The sequence below is a fragment of the Ochotona curzoniae genome, unplaced genomic scaffold, assembly GCF_017591425.1.
Source record: "Ochotona curzoniae isolate NIBS_2020 unplaced genomic scaffold, NIBS_Ocur_1.0 patch216, whole genome shotgun sequence".
NCBI lineage: Eukaryota > Metazoa > Chordata > Mammalia > Lagomorpha > Ochotonidae > Ochotona > Ochotona curzoniae.
This window is the reverse complement of record NW_024466769.1, coordinates 497,681-518,658: the sequence shown is the minus strand read 5'-3', so window position 1 is coordinate 518,658 and position 20,978 is coordinate 497,681. Positions and strand designations below refer to the sequence as shown.

The 20,978-nt window shown below is 42.3% G+C and overlaps 1 protein-coding gene across 2 annotated transcripts in view; it reads right to left on the bottom strand.

Annotated features, from left to right (window-relative positions):
* The window catches only part of LOC121166736 (zinc finger protein 81-like), a 29,146-nt gene that overhangs the window by 3,850 nt on the left and 4,318 nt on the right, over positions 1 to 20,978 (bottom strand). The window contains exons 2-4 of one of the 2 annotated variants that reach the window (XM_040995999.1): positions 9,746 to 9,866; positions 6,381 to 6,476; positions 1,457 to 3,195 (exon numbers count right to left, since the gene is read on the bottom strand). In XM_040995999.1, coding sequence (XP_040851933.1) covers positions 1,496 to 3,195; positions 6,381 to 6,476; positions 9,746 to 9,866 — 1,917 coding nt within the window. In that variant the 3' untranslated portion in view covers positions 1,457 to 1,495. Of the gene's footprint in view, positions 1 to 1,081; positions 3,196 to 6,380; positions 6,477 to 9,745; positions 9,867 to 20,978 lie in introns of those variants that run through there. The other variant, XM_040995998.1, reaches the window with a different exon arrangement.

Below are 20,978 nucleotides of genomic sequence, written 5' to 3'. Positions count from 1 at the left end.
ATTCTAGAACTTAATTGCTTAACCTGATGATGATTTATTTCATAAATTTCTGGGTTGGCTGAGTTAATTGGACTGGCTTTTCTGGGTTGGGCTGGCTTCAATGAGATTGCAGGTCTGGAACGGTCTTATTTCCATGTCTAATTGTTGGCAGGCTACTTAGTCTAAGGGCCTTAGCTGAAGTCTATGGAGGCTTGCCTCTGCTCCATGTGGTTTCTCATCCCCTAATTGAGTGCTCTGAGCTTCCTGACATGGAGCTCTCAGGATTTCAAACAGCCAGAGATAGTAAGCCTTGGTCAGGCAGGCTCTTCACGCTTTTTCAGCCTCTTTTCGAAACTGTTTGCTAACATCCTTTGGCCTAAATAAGTTACATAGCGAGGTATGAAGTCAAGGAGTGACGAGACACTATTTCTTAGCAAGAGAAAAAAGAAAAGTGACATTACAAAAGGACATGCACAACAGAATGGGGAGAATCTGTGGCTACTCTGCATTTTTAAGACAATGACGGAAGATATGAACATTATGCTATGGAAACCAGTGTGGACGATAGATCATGTGTAAAATTGTACCTGTAGATGTGTGTGCATGAAAAACTAAACTGGCTTTCAAATTCTGGATTCACTTGATAGAAACAGAGGAAGAAACATATTTGACAGATAACATTACCCTAAATTTGAAAGGAGAATTTCACTGAAACTGTGTTTCTGTTGTGTGATATGTCTGCCACAAATGCTCCACAATACCAAGAGGTCTACAATTAGATACATTATTTTGTTGCTTCAACCTTCCTTCTGTCATTTGCAGTTGCTTAATATAACACATTAAATATTATTATCATTTACATAAGTTTGTCCTCTCCATCCTCTAAGAATTTGGTAATGATTTATGTTAAAATATTAATTCCTTGGAATCTCCAGGGAATCAAAATCCATGGATGCTAAAGTTCCTTATATAGAATGGCATTGAACTTGCATATAAGCTATGCACATCCTCCTGTACACTTTAAATCACCTCTAGATCTTCTTACTTTAAATGATAAGTCAATAGATTAGAAATGCTAAGGAAACAGTAGTGTATATTGTATGGCTTACTGAATAATAACAAGCAAAAAGGCTGTACATACTCAATACAGACACATTTTTTTCACAATAATTTTGCTCCAAGGTTGGTTGAACCCATGGATGTGGAACCCGTGGATCCAAAGGGCTAACTACTTGCTAGAGGAAGGCTTTTCCTAGCGCATCAAATGGACAGTAACTTCCCTAGCATGGATTTGGTTGTTTTCATGAGGCTGTACAAATCTGCAAATCCCACCTCACTGGATGCATTCTCTGAGTCTCTGCTGAGTCATTTTTCTCATCTTAGGTGGGAGAGCTCGATGAATGCTTTTTCTTACATGGTTTGTACAGATCAGATGTGTCTTGGAGGAGTTTTATAACACACTTAAAACTTGACTTACGTCATAAGGTGCTCTCATTCTCAAGTATCAGGATTGCTTTCAGGTATGAACGTTGCGATGCATACTGAGAACTGATTTCTGGGTGAAGCCCTTTCCACACTCACTGCATTTATAGGGTTTATCCCCAGTATGGATGGTCTGATGCTTGTTGAAATTCGATCTGTCTGTGAAGGCCTTCCCGCATTCTGGACAGATATAGGGCTTCTCTCCTGTGTGAATCCGTTGATGGACCTTGAGGTGTGGCTTCTTGGAGAAGGATTTCTCACAGTCAGGACACTTGTAAGGTTTCTCTGTAGTGTGCATTCTCTGGTGCGTGATTAACTCGGACTTGTGGATAAAGGCTCTCCCACAGTCAGTGCAAACGTAAGGTTTCTCTCCGGTGTGGATGGTCTGATGTTTGTTGAAATTGGACCTGTCGGTAAACGCCTTCCCACATTCAGCACATATATACGACTTCTCTCCAGTGTGGGACTTCTGGTGAGTGTTCAGATTGGATCTGTTGGTGAAGGCCTTCCCACACTCAGGGCAGATATATGGCTTCTCGCCTGTATGAATTCGTTTATGCATCTGCAATTGGGACTTAGAAGGGAAAGACTTTCCACAGTCACTGCATTCATAAGGCTTCTCTCCAGTATGGATTCGCTGATGGGCAATCAGGTGGGCCTTCTGGATGAAGGCCTGCCCACACGCCGTACAGATATAGGACCTCTCACCCGTGTGAATCCTCTGATGCATTCTGAGCGTCGATTTCTGGGTAAAGGCTTTTCCGCACTCGTTGCATTTGTGGTGTCTCTCTCCGGTGTGGATTTTCTGATGTATGGTGAGGGCTGAGTTCAGGGAGAAGCCCTTCCCACATTCACTGCACTCATACAGTTTTTCACCAGTATGAGTTGTCTGATGCCTGAGTAGAGAGGACGCCTGGAAAAAGGACTTTCCACAGTCACTGCATTTGTAGGGTTTCTCCCTTGTATGGATTTTCTCATGCACCATTAACTCTGCGCTCTGGAGAAAGGCCTTCCCACATGTGGGGCAGATATACAGCTTCTCGTCTTTATGAACTCTCACGTATATGCTGAGTAGTGGCTTCTGGGGAAAGACATTCACACATTTGCTGAGTTCATGAGCTTTTTCCACGGTGTGAATTTTCTGTGGAGCAAAGATGCGAGACTTGGGGGCGATGATCTTTCCAAGTTCACTGCGTGCACTGGCTTTCTCTCCAACAGGAAATTTGAGGTTTGGGCTGAGTGCGTGCCTGAGGTTGAGCACTTTCCCACACTGGTTGCTTTCGCACAACTTCCCCCCCGTGGGGGTGTTTTCGTGGTTAGTGTAAGAAGTACTCTGGCTGAAAACATGACCATGTCCAATAACTTTATCCAAGTTCTTGGCTGTATTGCTTTTATGGTGAAGGTGTGAGTCTAAATTATGTTTCAAACGCTTCCCAAATGAATCATGTTTATGTGGTCTTTTCTGTAAAGAAAAAAGATCCGAGTTTGGAGGGATACACTTTCCAATGTTTTTATAGCCGCAATCCCACTCCGTATGCCTCCTTTTCTTATTGTTGAGAACACCATGACCTAGATGTCTGGTTTGCTTTTCCTGACATCTCTTAATCTGTTCAGCATCTTGCCACAGTTCTTCCAAAATGGAATACAAGGAATCATCTGTTGTAGCTGGGCCCTCTACTTCACAATGAAATGTAGCTTTTCCAGAAATTCTTCTTGATGAGGCTTTAATCCCATCTAAAAAGAGAAAGGAAAAGGAAAATTGACACCAGAATAGAGAGAAGCAGATGAAAAATGACACATAAGTTCATCTAAACTGAAGAAGCAGAGATCAGTGTAATGAGGATAATGGTGTGCACATATCATACATATTCTATACATATAACACATGCAATATGGAATGTCTGATATCATATATATCACACATATTATATAACACAATATACATACCATATTATATAATAATATACCATAATTATATCATATATACTTTATTATGTGCCAACCTATTACATGACACATAATTTTCAGGTATTTTTCTGATAAACAATACACATGAATTTATTTAACAACTTCAAAATCCCAATGAGGCCTCTGCTATTATTATCCAATACTCACAGATGTGAAACATGAATTTCACAATGGTTCTGTAACTTGTCCTAAAATATAGTTAATTCTTCAGTGTTAAGAGATGGTGTTCCATATAAGCAGTCTAGTCAATTTTGGCAGGAAGCCTGGATATGAAGCAGCGCGGACAGAAGGCTGCTAGGACAAGAAGGCTGAAGACATATCTATGGTGAACCTTGGCTAGAAGAGGTGATTCAGAGTCTAGATTGTCCTTAGTTTTCAATTCCAAATCCTTTCTAATCTCATTACCTTTATCTTGCTCATTAGCAACAATACCAAATTAGTACTCCCCAAAGCAATTTGTTCATATCTATTAGCAAAAAATATTGGGGACACAACTATCCTGATTTATACAAATGATAATTACAGTCTATACACAACTCTCCATCCCGGTATAACTGATTTTTGGACCTAAATTTTACATGTTGAACAACAGGAGGCAGGACGAACAATCTGTCACATAGATTGAAAACTGTCTATTAGAACCTGTTTCTCCCGCCTCACCATTTTTTTCTTTTGCATGATCAATGTCATGGTCAGACATATGTCTGTCCAGGCATAGAACACTGGACAGCCTTGTTTGAAAACTGGTGTGGCCATGTGACAATGTTCTCATTAACAGAGAAAAGAACAGATGCTACTTACAAACTAGATTATTAGGATATTAGGCACATGCTGTGCATATCTGCTTCTACCTTCTTGTAACTAAACCCTAGGCTTAGCAGCAACACACATTCAAATATGTAAGTGCCAGCAAAAAACCTAACAAATGTCGAAGTAAAGTACTGGAAGGATTCTAGATTCCCACAAACATGTGAGCAACGATGTCTTCCAGTGGCACGTCACATGAGGAGTGCTAAGAGAAATACAATTCTTAAGTATGTAAGTTACTTTATCTTATAGCTTTTTATTATTGCAATGTAGTTTTAGTGTTGCTTCATTCACAATTTTTTTTAAGATTTTATTATTATTGGAAAGGCAGATATACAGAGAGGAGAGAGAGAAAAAGATTTTCCATTAGCTAGTTTACTCCTTAAGGGGCCACATGGCTGGAGCCAAACTGATCCCAAGCCAGGAGCCAGGAACAACTTCTAGGTCTCCCACGCGGGTGCAGGATCCCAAGGCTTTGGACCATCCTCTAGTGCTTTTCCAGGTCACAAGCAGGGAGCTGGATGGGAAATGGAGAAGCCAGGACACAAACCAGAGCCCACTTGGGATCCTAGCCCATACAAGGTGAGGATTTAGCCATTAAGCTATTGCACCAGGCCCTTATACATAATTCTTGCTGAAGTTATCACAGTTGTTTCCAACACCCCTTCAGCATATGAGACACTAAATTCATGGCAAGTCATTTTTATATATGTATATATACATAACTCCCTTACTAGCTGAGAGATTTTAGCTATCAAATGCAGTTTCCCTCTTAGTCACTGGATACTCTACTGTGGATACATGGACCATACAAATTTTATTATTAATAATTTCATTTAAAAATTACTACTATTTATTTGAAAGCCACATTTAAAGAGAGAAGGAGAGATGGGGCGGGGGAGATATTCCATCTACTGCCTTTACTCCCTAAATGGTTCTAACAGCTGGAGCTGAGCTGATCCAAAGCCAGGAACCAAGAGCCTGCTTTGAATCTCCCTTATGGGTGCACAGGCCCAAGGGACTTCAGCCATCCTCTGCTGCTGTCCCTAATCATTAGCAGGGAGCTGGACTGGAAGTAGAGCAGCCAGGACGTGAACCGGTATCCATATGCCAACGCTACAGGCCGAGGATTAGTCTGGTACATCACTGCAACGGCCCCTACATTTTTTGATTATTATGTGATACTTGTATACATTTAGGAGACACAGTACAATATTTCAACACAAATATATAGTGTAAACCGATCAAACCAAGTAGTCTTCTAATTTTCTTATTTGTGTATGTGTGTTTGGAGCCTGCCAGCTCCTCTCGCAGTCCTTTACACATACAGTACCTGCTGTGGACTGTAGTCACCCCACCGTGCTGTGGGCATCCTCTCATTCTTGATCTGCATTTGTGTTGTTACACATGGAGCCTGAACACATTCTGAAGGTATTAATCACTGGCTCCCTAGATCTGTGTTTAGAAGCGGTCTTGGTTTTCTTATTTATGAACTCCCAAGGCCTCAGCTGCATCAGACAAGACTGCGATCGCTAGTGCCGGTGCTCCCTGTGAAGTCTGCCTCCTCGAGAAAAGCTTTTCTGTATTCTACACCTCTCTTGGGCCCAAAGATTCCACCAACCGCACATGGATAAAGAATCAGTCTAGGAAAAAGACAGCTGCTCCTATAGGCTTTTTTTTGTTTGTCTGTTTTGTGGGGTGGTTTTTTTTTTTTTTTTTTTTTTTTGCTATTTTTTCTTGTTTTTAATTTCCTGTAGCCTTATATTCTAATTTTCACTGCTTGAAATGCCTCAAGTAAGTCTGTTGCATTCCCAATTGAAAGGATATGCCAAAACAATCTTATAAAAAAAAAAAAAGACTTTAGGGGTGTGGTCTAAGTAATAGAGCATAAAATTGTGATGGAAAGAGAATATCCAAGAAAGCAAGACTCATAGTGAGGAAGTCTGATATAGGATCCAGAAGATGCAAACGGGTGGTTTTCCCAGAGAAAAGCCAGAAACACAGTTTATAACTATAAGGTAAACAAGGAAAAACAGTTTGGCAACCGGGAGGCTAATTTATCCCCAAGCGATTTCTGAGGTTTATTACCCTTAATAAGAAAAAACAAAATTACTTCCATGTTTGTCATTTGTCTACTGACTCACCTGGACAGCTCTGATGTGGCATTTCCCTCTCCAGCATCCATGGCTCCTCTCCTTGTTCCAACTTGAAGATGACCTCTGGCTTGGGAACTTGGTACCCTGTGAGCAGAACAGGAGACAAGATTGGGTCCAGCTCACTTGTACTTGTTCTTCAGAAAAATAACCACATTTCTCTGAGGAATGGGATAAGCATCACAGAGGTGAAAAGGGACTGGAGAATCTAAGGGATCCAGAATGATGCCATTACACACCTCAGATGTCCCAAAGCACTCAGTGGGTGAGAAAGGAAATGACCTCTCTGAGGCTCTGTGTTATTTCCTAGGGCAGCCATAACAAAGCACTAAAAACTTAGTGGAATTTATCCTCTCCCATCTCTTGAGTCTAGAAGTGCAGAATCAAGATGTCAGCAGGATCACGGTGTTTGTAACAGATCTAAAAAAGACTCGGAATCCTCACACTGCCTTCTTGATATGTGAGTGAGAAAGGCCAACTAGAAGCCACTAGAACCACATCCACCTAGGAAACAGTGAATAAAACAACAATCTCATATTCCTGAAGGGCTTGTAGAGTTTCGTGTTACTACCAGGAGCTTGAAGGAGGCAGAGATGGGAATTTCCACCATGTCCCCATTCAACTTGTCTATTTGGCCTGTGTAGAAAACAGATGGATCTTGGAAAATGACAATGAATTATCTCAAACTGAATCAGGTGGTATCTACAATTGTACCTGCTCTTCTGGGTGTGGTTTCATTGTTTGAGTAAATCAACATATTCCCTGGTACTCAGTATGTAACTATTGATCGGGATAATGCCTTTTAAAAGGTGATCTTTTAGCAAACAGCATTATAAGCATTTTCTTTCAGCCAACAGGGCTAGGAATATAGTATGCCTGTCCAATCTCAGGGGTACAGTGTATGGTCATGTGTTATAATTTACCCTGAAGTACTTTAACCTTTTCTTCCACAGGACATATTGGTCTATTATATCAATAATATGCTGATTGAATCTAATGAGCAAGAAATAGAAACTACTCTATACTTACAGGTCAGACATTCATGTTTCAGAGGGTGGGAAATGGATCTGACAAAAATCTGAGGACCTTCTGTCTCTTGAAAAGTGTTGAGGGGTCCAGTGGTGCAGGCATGTGGAGCTATCCTCTCTCAGGTGAAGGATAAAATTTTGCATCTGGTTCCTTCTAACAAGCAAAAAAATAAAAGAGGGATAATACCTACTGAACCTCTTTGGATTTTGAAGGCAACACATTGTTCACCTGGTCCATTTACTCAGTGATCCAAAAAATGACTAGTTTTCTGTGGGGCCCCATAAGAGAGGCATCCTTAACAGAAACAGGCTGCCACGCAAGATATCCTGTCAAGTTGGCTGTAAGTCCCAGCGGATCCAATGGTACTTGAAGTGACAATGGTGGACTGAGCATTTGGAGCCTCTGGCAGACCCCTATATGTGAAACACAGCACAGACCCTTAGGATTCTGGAGCATAGCTCTGCTATCCTTTGTAGACAATATCCCTTCTTTTAAGAAACACTTTTTGGGTTTGCTATCGGGCCTGCATTTACTCACTCACTGAATGTGAGCGTTAGTTAACGGAAGGGAAGGAACTTCACAAGGATTCCCTCAGTAATAGCAAATGAACATGGAAGAATACAGTGCTGAATCCCTGTCCCAGAGCTGGGTGCTGGAAACACAGCATGTAGAAGACCGATTCTGTTGTGCTGCACGTAGGGGAGCCAGGTTCTTCTGTCTGAGGCTTGTGGATGGTGCAGGCCAGTAGCAGCCCTTAGAGCACCACACCTGGGTATTGCTCGTCATGCTGCTTGGGAATGCAGCCCACAATGGGTGATGAACCCCAACTGAGGCCAAATGCTGGTGAAAAGTTGGAATTTAAGAATTACCTTGAAGAGAAAAGTAGAAGAGATTTTTGACGACAGAGTTCAAGAGTGTGTGAAATTGTCAGAAGATGTGAATTCAGGTGAGAGATGGCAACTCTATACCCTTGGTCCAAGGTGATTATCTTAGCCCTTTAGTCCTGGAAACAAGGAGATGGATCTGCCCTTGAAACAAAGCAGAGGATCTCCCAAATTCTGCGGTCTGTACCCTTGGGGACTATAGTGGCAGCTGCAGTGACACTGGCTTCTGAACCATCACTGAAGTCATTCTTCCATTTTCTTAAAGGATAACACATGTTCAGGGCCAAGTGGCTTTTCCATCCCTCTCCTGCCTGAGGAATCCGAGGTTACAGTCTTCCTTCATTTTCTCCCATCGCTGGTCCATTTAGCACATGCCGACAGCATTTCTACTGACTGTTGATTAGATCCAGAAGTTGCATATAGAATCACTTTAGTAATTGGCTGTACAATTCTGGTTTCTTTCCACAATAGATTTTCTTAACATTTGCAATGTGGGCAAGAGGGAACTCTTTCAAATCTTCTGGCATGTTTTTTCCTAATAATTCCTTTTTCAATATGCCTCTTTTCTTTTTCCATATCTTAATATAAGCAGCAAGGGGAAGCTAGACTATGCTTTCAACACTTTGCTTAGAATTCTCTTCAGCTAACTATTCAAGCTGATTACTTCCAAGTTCTATGTTTCACACAAAGAACTCAGTTCACCCTCCAAGTGACCTGGCACTTCATATCAAGAACTATTTTTCCTCTAGTTTGTAATCACATATTACTCTGTTCCATCTGAGGCCTCATCAAAAGTAATTTTAACATTCACATTTCTACCAAGAGTTCCTTCAATGTACGCTAGGCTTTTCTGGTTAAGTGCTTCAAGACATCTCCAGCCTCTGTTCATTACCCAATCAAATACCATTTTCACAGTTTTGAGGTAGTTATTACAGCAACATTTCCTTTCTAAGTGTAAGCATCCTGATTTGTTTCCTAGGACTATGGGGACAAAGCGCCACAAGCAGAAGGGCTCAACTCAACAGCAATTTACCGGCGCATAGTTCCGGATGCCAAAATGAAATGTATGAAGGTATGATCAGCCATGCCCTCTTCCCAAGTGCTAAAGAAGTAGTTTCCCACGTCTCTCCTAGTTGCAGGTGGCCTTAGGCGTGTCTTTGCTTCCAGACGTACTGTTACCATGACAAGCCATCTTCCCTCTGCCAGTGTTTGCACTGTTTTTCCCTGGGTGTGTCTCTGTGACCAGGTTTCTCTTTTTGATAAGGACATGAGTTATGCTGATGTAAAGCCTACCTTGATGAGCTAATTTTAGTTTTATGAATTCTGCAAAAACTCTATCACTGAACATGGTGCCAAGGGAGAGAACTTCAACACATTTCACTTGAGAGGCACCGTTGAACCCGCAACAGGCTCCTACTGGATTTACATGCCAGCAGTCCTTACCCACTGAGATCAGGTGGCTGTAGTTCTCCAGCATCACATCCTGGTACAGGCTCCTTTGAGTAAAGTCCAGCTGCTGCCACTCCTCCTTGCTGAAGTCCACAGTAACATCCTCAAAAGACACCTGTTAACAAGACAATCCTGTTTCAAGACACTGTCATCAGCACTGAGGGATAAAATAAGATTTTTTATCATAATACATCTTACAATAGTTCTATTATATATCTGATCATATATAATGGATGCCATATATAGAATATATGCATCTAGTCAGATTTGTTTTTTAAAGCATTTATTTGGAAGAGTGACAGAGACAAAGGATACAGGAAGAGGGATAGGAGGAGGAGAGAGAGGGATGGAGAAGGAGGGAGAGAGAGAGAGAGAGAGGGGGAGAGAGAGAGAAGTGAGCAGCCAGGAACTATCTCTATGTATCTCCTGGGTTCAATCCAGACACGTCAATATAGAGTGTAGGATCCCAAATGTCTACTTAACATGCTGTACCACAATATCTACTCCAGCTATTTTCTTTTGATGCCTCTTTTTTGATCACTGCTAATTTAATTTGGTGGTGGTAAGAAAACATTCTATGATTTCAACATATGATGATACTTAAAAATTTACGGAACATAAGCAAAATCCACAAATCTCTAGTTAGACTAACCAAGAAAATCAGAGAAGACTCAAATAAAATGATAGGTTAAAAAGGAAATATTGCAACTGTTAACCACAAAGTTATTTTTTAAAAGATTTATTTTTATTGAAAAGGCAGATTTACAGAGAGAAGGAGAAACAGAGAGAAAGATCTTCCATCCCTAAATGGCCTCAACAGCTGGAGCTGAGCCCATCTGAAGCCAGAAGCCTCTTCCAGGTCTTTCACACACGTGCCGAGTCCCAAGGCTTTGGATCATCCTCCACTGTTTACCCAGATGATAAGCAGGAAGATTAGAGGTGGAACAGTAGTGACATGAACCCGTGCACATATGGCATGCCAATACATACTGGCACTTGTAGGCAGAGAGTTAGCCATCATGTCTGTAGCCCCTAAAATACAGTTGTTAGAGACAATTATAAACAAGAATGCACCAACAAATGGGAAAAGCTGGAGAAATGGATAAATTCCTGAACATATATAACTTACCAAGATTGAATACATAGAAAACCTGAAAAGATCAGTAAAAAGTAATGAAATTGAATCAGTAGTAAAATGTGTCCTATCTGTATGGGAATTGGGCCAAAATAAAGTCAGTACTAACACCAATTCTTCTTCTTTTTTTTTTTTTTTATTTTGACAATCTTTACATAGTTGATTAGGGTAAAAAGGTTCAAGGGCTACAGGAAAGTGGATAAGACTAGTATTTTTCCATATTGTTTCCTTCATGTTTAAAGGGGGGTATTAAGGGAGAAGGCCCACCCAGTTTCCCACCCTCCCCAGGTCCCGGATGTAGGGCATGCTCTGAGGTTCTTGCTCAAGTGGTTTTGATATTTCAACAGTTATGAATCGCTGCCAATCTTGCCACTCCAAGCACTATGAGGTCTTTGAAAAATCCACTGATTGACATAGTCCATCATAGCTGAGATGGTTGGTTGACCTGTTCTGTCTTCTCTCTTTTCTTGGTTGGGGTTCTGAGTCCAGCATTTAGATTAGGAAGATCTCCAAAGAAACTTCTTGTATGTGCTAGCAAGTACAGGGCCCGGCACAGTCCATCGCCCTGATCAGCTGGTGGTTGTAATTGCTGGGTTGGTTCTGTTTTCACTCCCGACTTCCACTGGAACCAATGGGTGTTGCAGTCCAGCCTGGTTCTGCCCAGCACATACTTGGCCCTCACATAAACCAGTGGGAGCTGCAGCCTAGTTGGAGTGACCCGCAATAACCCCCACCAGGCCCGCCCCCTACCCTGGATTGCCAGTATGTGTAGCAGTAATCCAGTCTGTCCCACACCCCATTCCACCCCAGCCACTGTCTTAGTTTTATGTCCTCCCGTGGAAGTGGTAACCCAAGAGGGATGAGCCCACTATTTCCCTCCCAGGCCTCTCCCACTCCCAGATTCCAGCTGATGCTGTGTCTAAGCCCAAACAACCCTCGCCCACTCTAATTTTGTTTGCACCAGTAGGAATAATCCGCCCAGCCTGGCTTTTCCCTGATCTAGTCCACATGAGGCGCACAGGTGTGGTAGCCCTGCCTAGTCTGGTCTGCCCCCATCCCAGCCTATGCTCTCCTGCAGGAGTAGCTGTCCAGCAAAGGAACCCTCCCTTATTCCCCTGCCGGCTCTGCCCCCTCCCTTCCTTGTTCTCACGCTGGTTGGGCGCTGCGGTCCCTTCCAGTACAGGCAACCTCACCTTGGCATTCTGTATTGTGCACTAGTCATTGTTGCGACCGAACCTGGCTTGACCCACACTGGTGCTTGGATTTGCCAGTGGATGACATGGACAGATTCAGCCTGGTCTTCCCCCGCAACCCCTGCCAATTGTATGCCAGTGGGTAACTTTCCATGGCCTCTTCTGGGCTGTTTCCTATCATGTTTCTTGCGCTTACCTGCCGGGTCTGTGTCCTGCCAGAGGAGTTGCCCAGGCTCCTCCATCAGAACCTCTCCCAATGCCAGGTTTCATGCTTACCAGTGGGTCCATGAGCCAGCCCTACTCAGTCCACCTCCTGTCATAGCAGGAACTGTGGCTTTTCCTGACTGGCCTTCAACCCAATCTGGTTCTTGCTGTTGGATGTTTCAGCCCAGCCATGGTTTGTCCATACCCACATATGGCTTACACATGGCTCAGTAGGGGTTTGAGACCTTGCCTAGTCCATCGCACATCTGCCCTGGTCCTCCAGGACACCAGGGGGTGTTGGGGTCTGGCCCGGTTCGGTGCATCCAATCCCAGTCCACACTTGTGCCAAGGGAGACTACAACCGTTTCCAGATCAGAATGCAGCCCCTGTCTATGGTCATACCACCCTGAATGCGCCCGATCTCGTCTGATCTCGGAAGCTAAGCAGGGTCGGGCCTGGTTAGTACTTGGATGGGAGAATGCAGCCCCCATTCCAGGTCACACGCCCCTTGGCAGGAACCTCAACCCAGCTAGGGTTGTCCCCTTAGCTCCCCAACCAGGCCTGTTCCCAGCCATAGATCACTCACATGCCAGTGGTTGCTCTGACTCAGCTTGGCTCAGCCCCTCACCTGTCCCGACCTCTGCCTTAGACACTGTGGCTTAGCGTCCCTGGCTCATGTGGACCAGTAGGTGCAAGAGCCTAGCTCGGCATGACCTGTGCTCCCTCCTGGTTTCTAGTTTTGCTTGTGGGCTAAGGTTTGCTCAGTCCTGCCTGATCTACTCTGTTCCATTACCAGTTGACACATTAGCCAGCTGTTGGAGCTACTTTTGCAGGACAAGCCCCAAGCCATAGCTTCTGCATGGACTGGTATTTGGTGGTTGGCATTGTTCAGCGATTACAAGTTTTACAAAGGAAGAGTTACTGCCAGTGGGAATCTTTACGAATGTTTCAGGTCCTAGAAGCACAATGGGTTCAACCTGGAGCTAATTAAGCAGCGACTCAAAGAACCAAAATCCCAGAGCTCCCCGGCCGGGTGGCCAGCAGGCAGAGCCTGGCACAAAATGGCGCACTGGCCACCTGGGGACAGCTCACCACGTGCACATGGTGGCTGTCGTCTGGGATCTAGGCATGAGACGCCCCGTCCTGAGACCCACCCAACACCAATTCTTCTTAAACTATTTCAGAATACTCCATGAGGCCAGCATAATCTTGATTCCAAAACCAGATAAGAACACAAGACAAAAAGAAGACTACAGAGCAGTCTCCCTGAAGAACACAGATGCAAACATTCTCAAGAAAATACTAGCAAACTGAATCCAACAGCACAGCAAAAAGATCATTTACATGATCAAGGGGAACTCATCCTAGGAAATGCTGGATGGTTCTGTACTGCAAAGGAAACAAGCAAGAGTAAACAGATATCAGGAGACTGGGAGAAAGATGTTTATGAACTATTTCACTGACAAAGGGTTAATATTCAAATTATATCAGCAATTCAAAAAACTCAACAACAACAAAAACAAACAACCCAAGTAAAAAGTTGGTAGAGGATCTGAAGAGACATTTTTCAAAATAAATACAAATGGCAACAAATACAGGACTCAACATCACTAGCTATCAGAAATGCCAATTAAAACCACAGACTAATTCCATCTTTGTGTGCATTAGGCAGTCTGCCTCTTTCCTTAAGTGTTTGTGTCAGTGAAACTGCTGATGGCTATAAAGTTCATAGCACTAAACTATACCCAAACTGGCAAGAATCCTATCAACAGATGCCTCAAAGCATAAATAGAAGAGATTTCTAGGATTATAACAGACAGCTTCAAAAGTGTGTAGAAAATGTGAGTTTTAAATACTTTATGCATGGATTTGAAAATATTTTGCATCAAAATAAACTTACCTTTTAACTCATTTTTTTTTCTGTGAACTTCTTAAAATATTCCTTGCAGGAGATGATTTCTTTTAAAGTATCTGAGGTCAGCAGCAGTCACACAACCACATATGTATCCCTTGCAGCCTCTCAATATGGATTCTGCCTATTAATGAGCCCATTTGGGGCAAAAGGTTGTTTATCAGAATGCCATCCCGAGAGAAACAGCAGCAGGTTCAAGTATACCTCCTTTGGTATTGAAACTTCTAGTGTAGTACTAAGTTACACAAACACATAATCAAACTGTAAACAGGATGGCATGACATCATGCAAGTGAGTATAAGTAAGGAGGTCAATTAGAATGGAAATGGAGAAAATACTGAAATTAGGCTGTTATGAATAATTTCATGATGGACTAGGAAGTCATCACACAGATCTCAAAGGTACTCAGATACACAATCCAGGAGCAGTTAGCTATAGAATAACTCCAAGACAGTGATACGAGTTCAGAATGTCAGGACTGCTTATATTTAAGGGAACAGATAGGTACTGAACTATGATTATTTCAGAAGATAGAGAAATGACATAAAAAGAAAACCTTCTCCTGATAATAGAAAGGTAATAGAAAGGTATTTCACAAGATTCAGGGAAAATGAAATTAAAGAGTAAGTTTAGGACCTGGTGTGATAGCCTAGTGGCTAAATTCGTGCCTTGCATGTGCTGGAATCCCATATAGGCACCATTTTGTGTCTTGGATGTTCTAGTTCCCATCCAGCTCCCTGCTTGGGGCCCAGGATGGAAGCAGTAGAGGATGGCCCAAAGCTTTGCACCTACATGGGAGACCTGGAAGAAGCTCCTGGCTTCAGATCGTCTCAGCTCTGGCTGTTGTGGCCACTTGGGGAGTGAACAAGTGGATGGAAGATCTTTCCATCTTTCCTTCTCTCTACAAATCTTTCAATTAAAAAAAAAATAGGGCCTGGCATGGTAGCCTAGCAGGTAAAGCCCTCACCTTGCACACCCTGGGATCCCATATGGGCACTGGTTCTAACACTGGCAGCCCCGCTTTTCATCTAGCTCCCTGCTTGTGGCCTGAGAAAGCAGTCAAAGATGGCCCAAAGCCATGGCCTACACCCATGTAGCAGACTAAGAAGAGGCTCTTGGCTCCTTACTTTGGATTGGTGCAGCTCCGGCCATTGCAGCCGCTTGGAGAGTGAATCATTGAACGGAAGATCTTCCTCCCTGTCTCTCCTCCTCTCTGTATATCTGAATTTCCAACAAAAATAAAATAAATCTAAAAAAAAATATATATATATATATTTTAAAAAGTTAAGTTTAACTTGGGTGCAAAAATTTGAAGTTCATGCATATTTTTTCATAACAAATTTTCTGAAGGTCCCCATATGCATGGATTTCTATTTTTTTGCACCAAAGGAAGCATCTTTGAATTCTATTTCCATGAATTTTGTGACATACTCTCACTACTACTGAAACAATTTAGTTCATTATTTCCATAAAAAGGTACAATTTTACTAAGGAAAACTTAGAAGAATTCTAGCAGCCCTTACGATGCATTTAGGATCTCCCTAAATTCATTTGTGAAGGGCCCCGACATCTGAGGATCTAAGGTCTCTTCTCACCAAAGATCAGCTTACTTTGTCTGGAGGAGGCTGAAAAAATGGCAGTGTCTTCAATCTATCTCTAACGGTATAGTTCCTTAAGAGCTTTCTCTGTCACCATCAGTCCACTTCTGATCCTCCTTCCCCCCACTAAACCCCAAAATGCTTTTTCCACCCTTACCACCCCAGTCTTTTTCCTAGCCAGTATTTCTACTCGTTTGGCAGATCCCCTCTTCTCCTTCGGGCCTTACTTCTGCACTTTACCTTTGCTGGTTCCATTAAACTCTCCTTCTCCAATCCCCTTCCTCATCTGTATTACTGCCCTTTCCCCCACCTGCAGCAATAGGGCAGTGACCTGAGCACCCATTTGCAAAGTGTCCTTTAACTCCAGGGTCTTACTCAGATTTACATGCCCCCTTGTGAGAAAAAAGAATGTGGTCATCAATTCATACTGGTTCTTTTTTTTTTTTTTTTTAATTTTTATTGGAAAGGCATATATACAGAGAGGAGAGACAAAGGAAGATCTTCTGTCCGATGGTTCACTCCCCAAGCAGCAGCAATGGCTGGAGCTGAGCCAATCCTAAGCCAGGAGACAGGAGTTTCCTCCGGATCCCCCACGCAGGTGCAGGGTCCCAAGGCTTTGGGCCGTCATTGACTGCATTCCCAGGCCACAAGCAGGGAGCTGGATGGGAAGTGGGGCCACCGGGATTAGAACCAGCACCCATATGGGATCCTGGTGCATTCAAGGTGAGGACTTAAACCGCTATGCTATAGCGCCGGGCCCCATATTGGTTCTTGGGGTAGATTCTCCTGGGCTTTCTAATTTATATCACTTTGTGCAACTATCTATAGGCCCTGGAAATGAACCTTCCTAGAAATTATAATACCCTAAGTCTTACATGCAACTGAAAACCATAGAGAAGAGGTTTTTAGAATCATCCTCAAGGGAATAATAGGCAAAGACAGAAGATTGCAGACAACAAAGAATGAATAGCTCTAACTACAGACAGAGATAAGAGACTGCCTGGAAAGAACGCTGCTGGTCTTGTTCTCAGTGATCAAGCTGCAGCTACTTGGGCTCATTAACTTTGTCAAGAGTTTAAAACAAGACACTCAAGATATCCTTCACAAACATGATCAAATGGTCAAACACTTCTCTTCCCTAAGCATTTACACGAATGCAACATCAGAAGGACTTCACTACAGACAAGGCCAAATCAATGTAATTCAAACCCTTAGCTTTACAGCTTAAATAATTAGAACAATACACTTTTCAGATCCTCACATATAGGAACATTTGCAGACATATACACAATGGACTTAGAAGTTCCTGGCTCTAAAACACAAGACAAAGAGTCCAAAAACCCATCTCCCCAATTACCTTCGTGGAGAGATCTCCCCCCTGTATCCACACACCTGACTAGGTGGGCACCAGACAATCATCGCTAGCCAAAGACAGGTTGCCACCTTCCTAATGGACAGAGCAGTAACACACTCCTCCCTCAGCATCTGATTTTCCCCAAACCTCCCTGAGTACACAGACCACACCCGTGTGAAACCTGACCATCTACCACATGGTAAATCTCTTTCGTGTAAATCTCTTTCTGTCTCCCTAGGGTCTCTTAGTACCAGCATGTCCTTCTGCTTAGCTCCACTACGCCAGTAGATCCAGTGGCAAGAGAACAGCTCTTTTACATGAGCCGTGAGGGAAGGTGCGGGGGAGGCAGTTCTTCCAAAAGCTCATGGGAAATAAAAACCTATGCATGGATTTCTAACAGCTTCTTTCCTCCACCAAAATCAACTTAGCTTCTGAGTCCATCTTTCCGCTTGCATGTTGACATTCCTTCATATAAGCTCTTCCAGTCTGCATGTGTATTTGCATGTCTGTAAGTCACACATTCCTATCTTGGGGGCGGGGAGGGCTGCTGGAGATGAATGTTACTGAAATCCTCTCCCAAATAAACTGAACTTTCAATCATTTCAATATGCCAAAAGAAGGTATTCTCATAGAAACTAATTAAGTAACTCTCTGGCAAATTAGAATAATAAAAATAAAAATAGTCATGTCTTTGACATCACAATGATCAAATATTATAATAATACGTTTTTTTTTTCCTTTGGAATGGAACCAGCTCTTTCAAATTTTTTTCTTTCTTTTTTTTTTCTAAGTATCTACTTATTTATTTACATGAGATGGAATATCTCTGTTTTTCTCCTTCTCATCACTCTGCCTTTCAAATAAATTAAAATAAATCCTAAAGAAGAATACCAGAATGTGCTATTTCTGGTTTAGAGTTGATATGGTTACAACAAAACAGAAAATACACAGAAGGCTTTCTTCATCCAAAAGTTAAGCCCAACAGAAACATACACTCCCATCTCAGCTGGGATTATTCTAAGTTTATTATAGGCTTACTGACTGTAAGCTAACACTGCAGCTACTAGATGTTCAAGATTACAAAAATGCAACTTAATATTCAGCAAAACTGAACTGCTATCCTGATCAACTTTATTTCAAGGAGTAATAAGGTTTTGTAGTATGTCAGCTTGAAGACAGTCCCCAATATCTTTAGGTAACTTAAACCTTGGAACTAGGTTAAATTATTTCATGGTTACTAGTTAGATCCTTAAGTGCTTATTAAGATAGAAAACTAAAATATTAAGCATAAGGTTTATACATTTTTAAAATTTTATTTTAAAAATATTTATTAGAGAAGAGTGACAGAAAAAGGAGACAGAGACCTGCTGGGTCACTCCCCAGCTGGCCCCCAAGGGTGGGGTGGGGCAGTCAAACGCCAGGAACCTGTACTTGACCTAGTCTCCCACATGTATGCAGGGACACAGGCACGCAGCCATCTTACTTTCCCAGCTGCTTTAGAAGGGAGCTGGATTGGAAGCAGGACTTGAACTGAAACTCTAATATAGAATGCTGGCAGTGCACACAGTAGATTAACTTACTGTGCCACAACACTGGCCCCTTGAATCTTACTTTTATATGATACTGACTACATACATTAGGGTTTATTATGGAACTTGCTTGGTTTTGTTACTTGGAGAAGCTGCATTGCAGGCTGAATCTACCTTATCTGAAATGCCTGGGACCAGAAACGTTTCACATTTCAGAATTTTTTAGATTTAGAAATATCTGCATATACTTTGCAAGTCACACCACTCCTAATTGAAAAGTCCAAAATCTAACATACTCTAAAATGCCAAAATTCTGGGCCCGGTGCAGCAGCCTAGTGAGTAAAGTCTTCGCCTTGCATGCATTGAGATCCCATATGGGTGCTGGTTCTAATCCCAGCAGCCCTGCTTCCCATCCAGCTCCCTGCTTGTGGCCTGGGAAAGCAGTCAAGGACGGCCCAAAGCCTTGGGACCCTGCACCTGCGTGGGAGACCCGGAAGAAGCTCCTGGCTCCTGGCTTAGGATTGGCTCAGCTCTGGCTGTTGCAGACACTTAGGAAGTGAATCATCGAATGGAAGATCTTCCTCTCTATCTCTCCTCCTTTCTGTATATCTGACTGTCCGATAATAAATAAATAAATAAACCTTTAAACAAAAGATCCAAAAACTCTCAAGTACTTTAAAGGTTTAATGTTTCGGTTGAATCTGACTCTTGGATTTTCATATCAAGAATGACTAGCATGTATTAAAGAAAGATTATGACTAAAAAACTATGATACATGCTCATAAACTCAGCTAATCTGATACACGGTTATGATATATTATGGATAACTCATACTTATTCAGTTAGGTACACTTCCAGTTGTAATTGGTGTTAGGTGTTTGGCAGTGATTAAGATACCTTTTAAGCTGCCTGGCTCTCAGTTCTGATTTCCTGCTCATGTAATCCCGGGAAGCAGCAATGCAGCAATAATGGTCCAAGTATTTGGGTCCCTGCCACTCATGTGGGAGACCGACAATCCACATAGGAGACCTTAATTGAGTTCCTGGCTCTTAGCTTTGGCCTGGTTTGGTCCCAGCCGTTGCAGGTATCTGATTAACGAAACTATATATATAGAAGCACAAATGTTCTCCCCCCTGACTTCCTGTAGATTAACTAAATCATAGTAACAGGGCTGGCACTGTAGCACGCAGATTATGCTGTAATCAGTGACACTGGCATCTCATAAGGACACTGATCTGTGTCCCAACTACTGCACTTCCCATCCAGCTCTGTGCTAACACATCTGGAAAAGCAGTAGGGGCCCAGGGCTTGGACCCCTGTACCACACAGGGGATCCAGATGAAGTTTCTGACTTTGGCCTGACCCAGCCCTGACCATTGTGGCCATCTGGGGAGTGAACCAGCAGATGGCCAATCTCTGTCTGTCTCTCCTCCTCTCTCTAGGTCTCTGCTTTTCAAATAAATAAATAAATCTGAAAAGAAAAAAACTCACATTTATAACTGAATACATGAATGAGACTCTACTAGGAACAACAGTGCCAGAGAAGAATGCAAGGTATGAACGATATATATGTTTTCTTCTTAACTGGTATAAAATGAGTAGATTTCACATTTTTCACGATGAATATGTATACACATAGGTGTTAGAGTGAACAGTTTCACCCTAAAATTACTGGTTAATCTAAAATAAGCGTAAAATGTAGGACAAAACCTGAATGGATATAGAAACTTGCAGATGGTCCACATACTGCCACGTTTTATGGGTTTATTTCCAGCATTTTGCAGGAACATAAGTGTCAAATATTAAATTGTTATTCTAGAATTTGATGAAAATTATTATTCCTATCAACATGCTTCCTTTTCTGTTCTTTGTAAAATACCTCCATTTTCATTGACCACTTGGCCATCAAAAAGCTGGAAGAGGAACAGAGTCAAGCTAAGAAACATTTTCAAGAATTAAGGGACACTATTAAAAAGCCAAATATAAGAGTTATGGGAGTTCTAGAAGGTACAGAAAGAGAAGCTGGGTTTAAAAATGTATTCAATAAAATAATAAAGAAAAACTTCCCTAATCTGGAGAAAGAATTGGGAAACAAAATACAGGAGGGGCACAGAACTCCCAAAAGGGTTGACCAAAAGCGATCTTTGCCACAACACATGATAATCAAGCTCTCTTCAGTTGAACACAGGAAAAAGATCCTTAAATATGCACATAAAAATCAATTAACATATAGAGGAACCCCAATCAGACTCACTGCTGACTTCTCAGAGGAAACTCTACAGGCCAGAAGAGAATGGAGTGA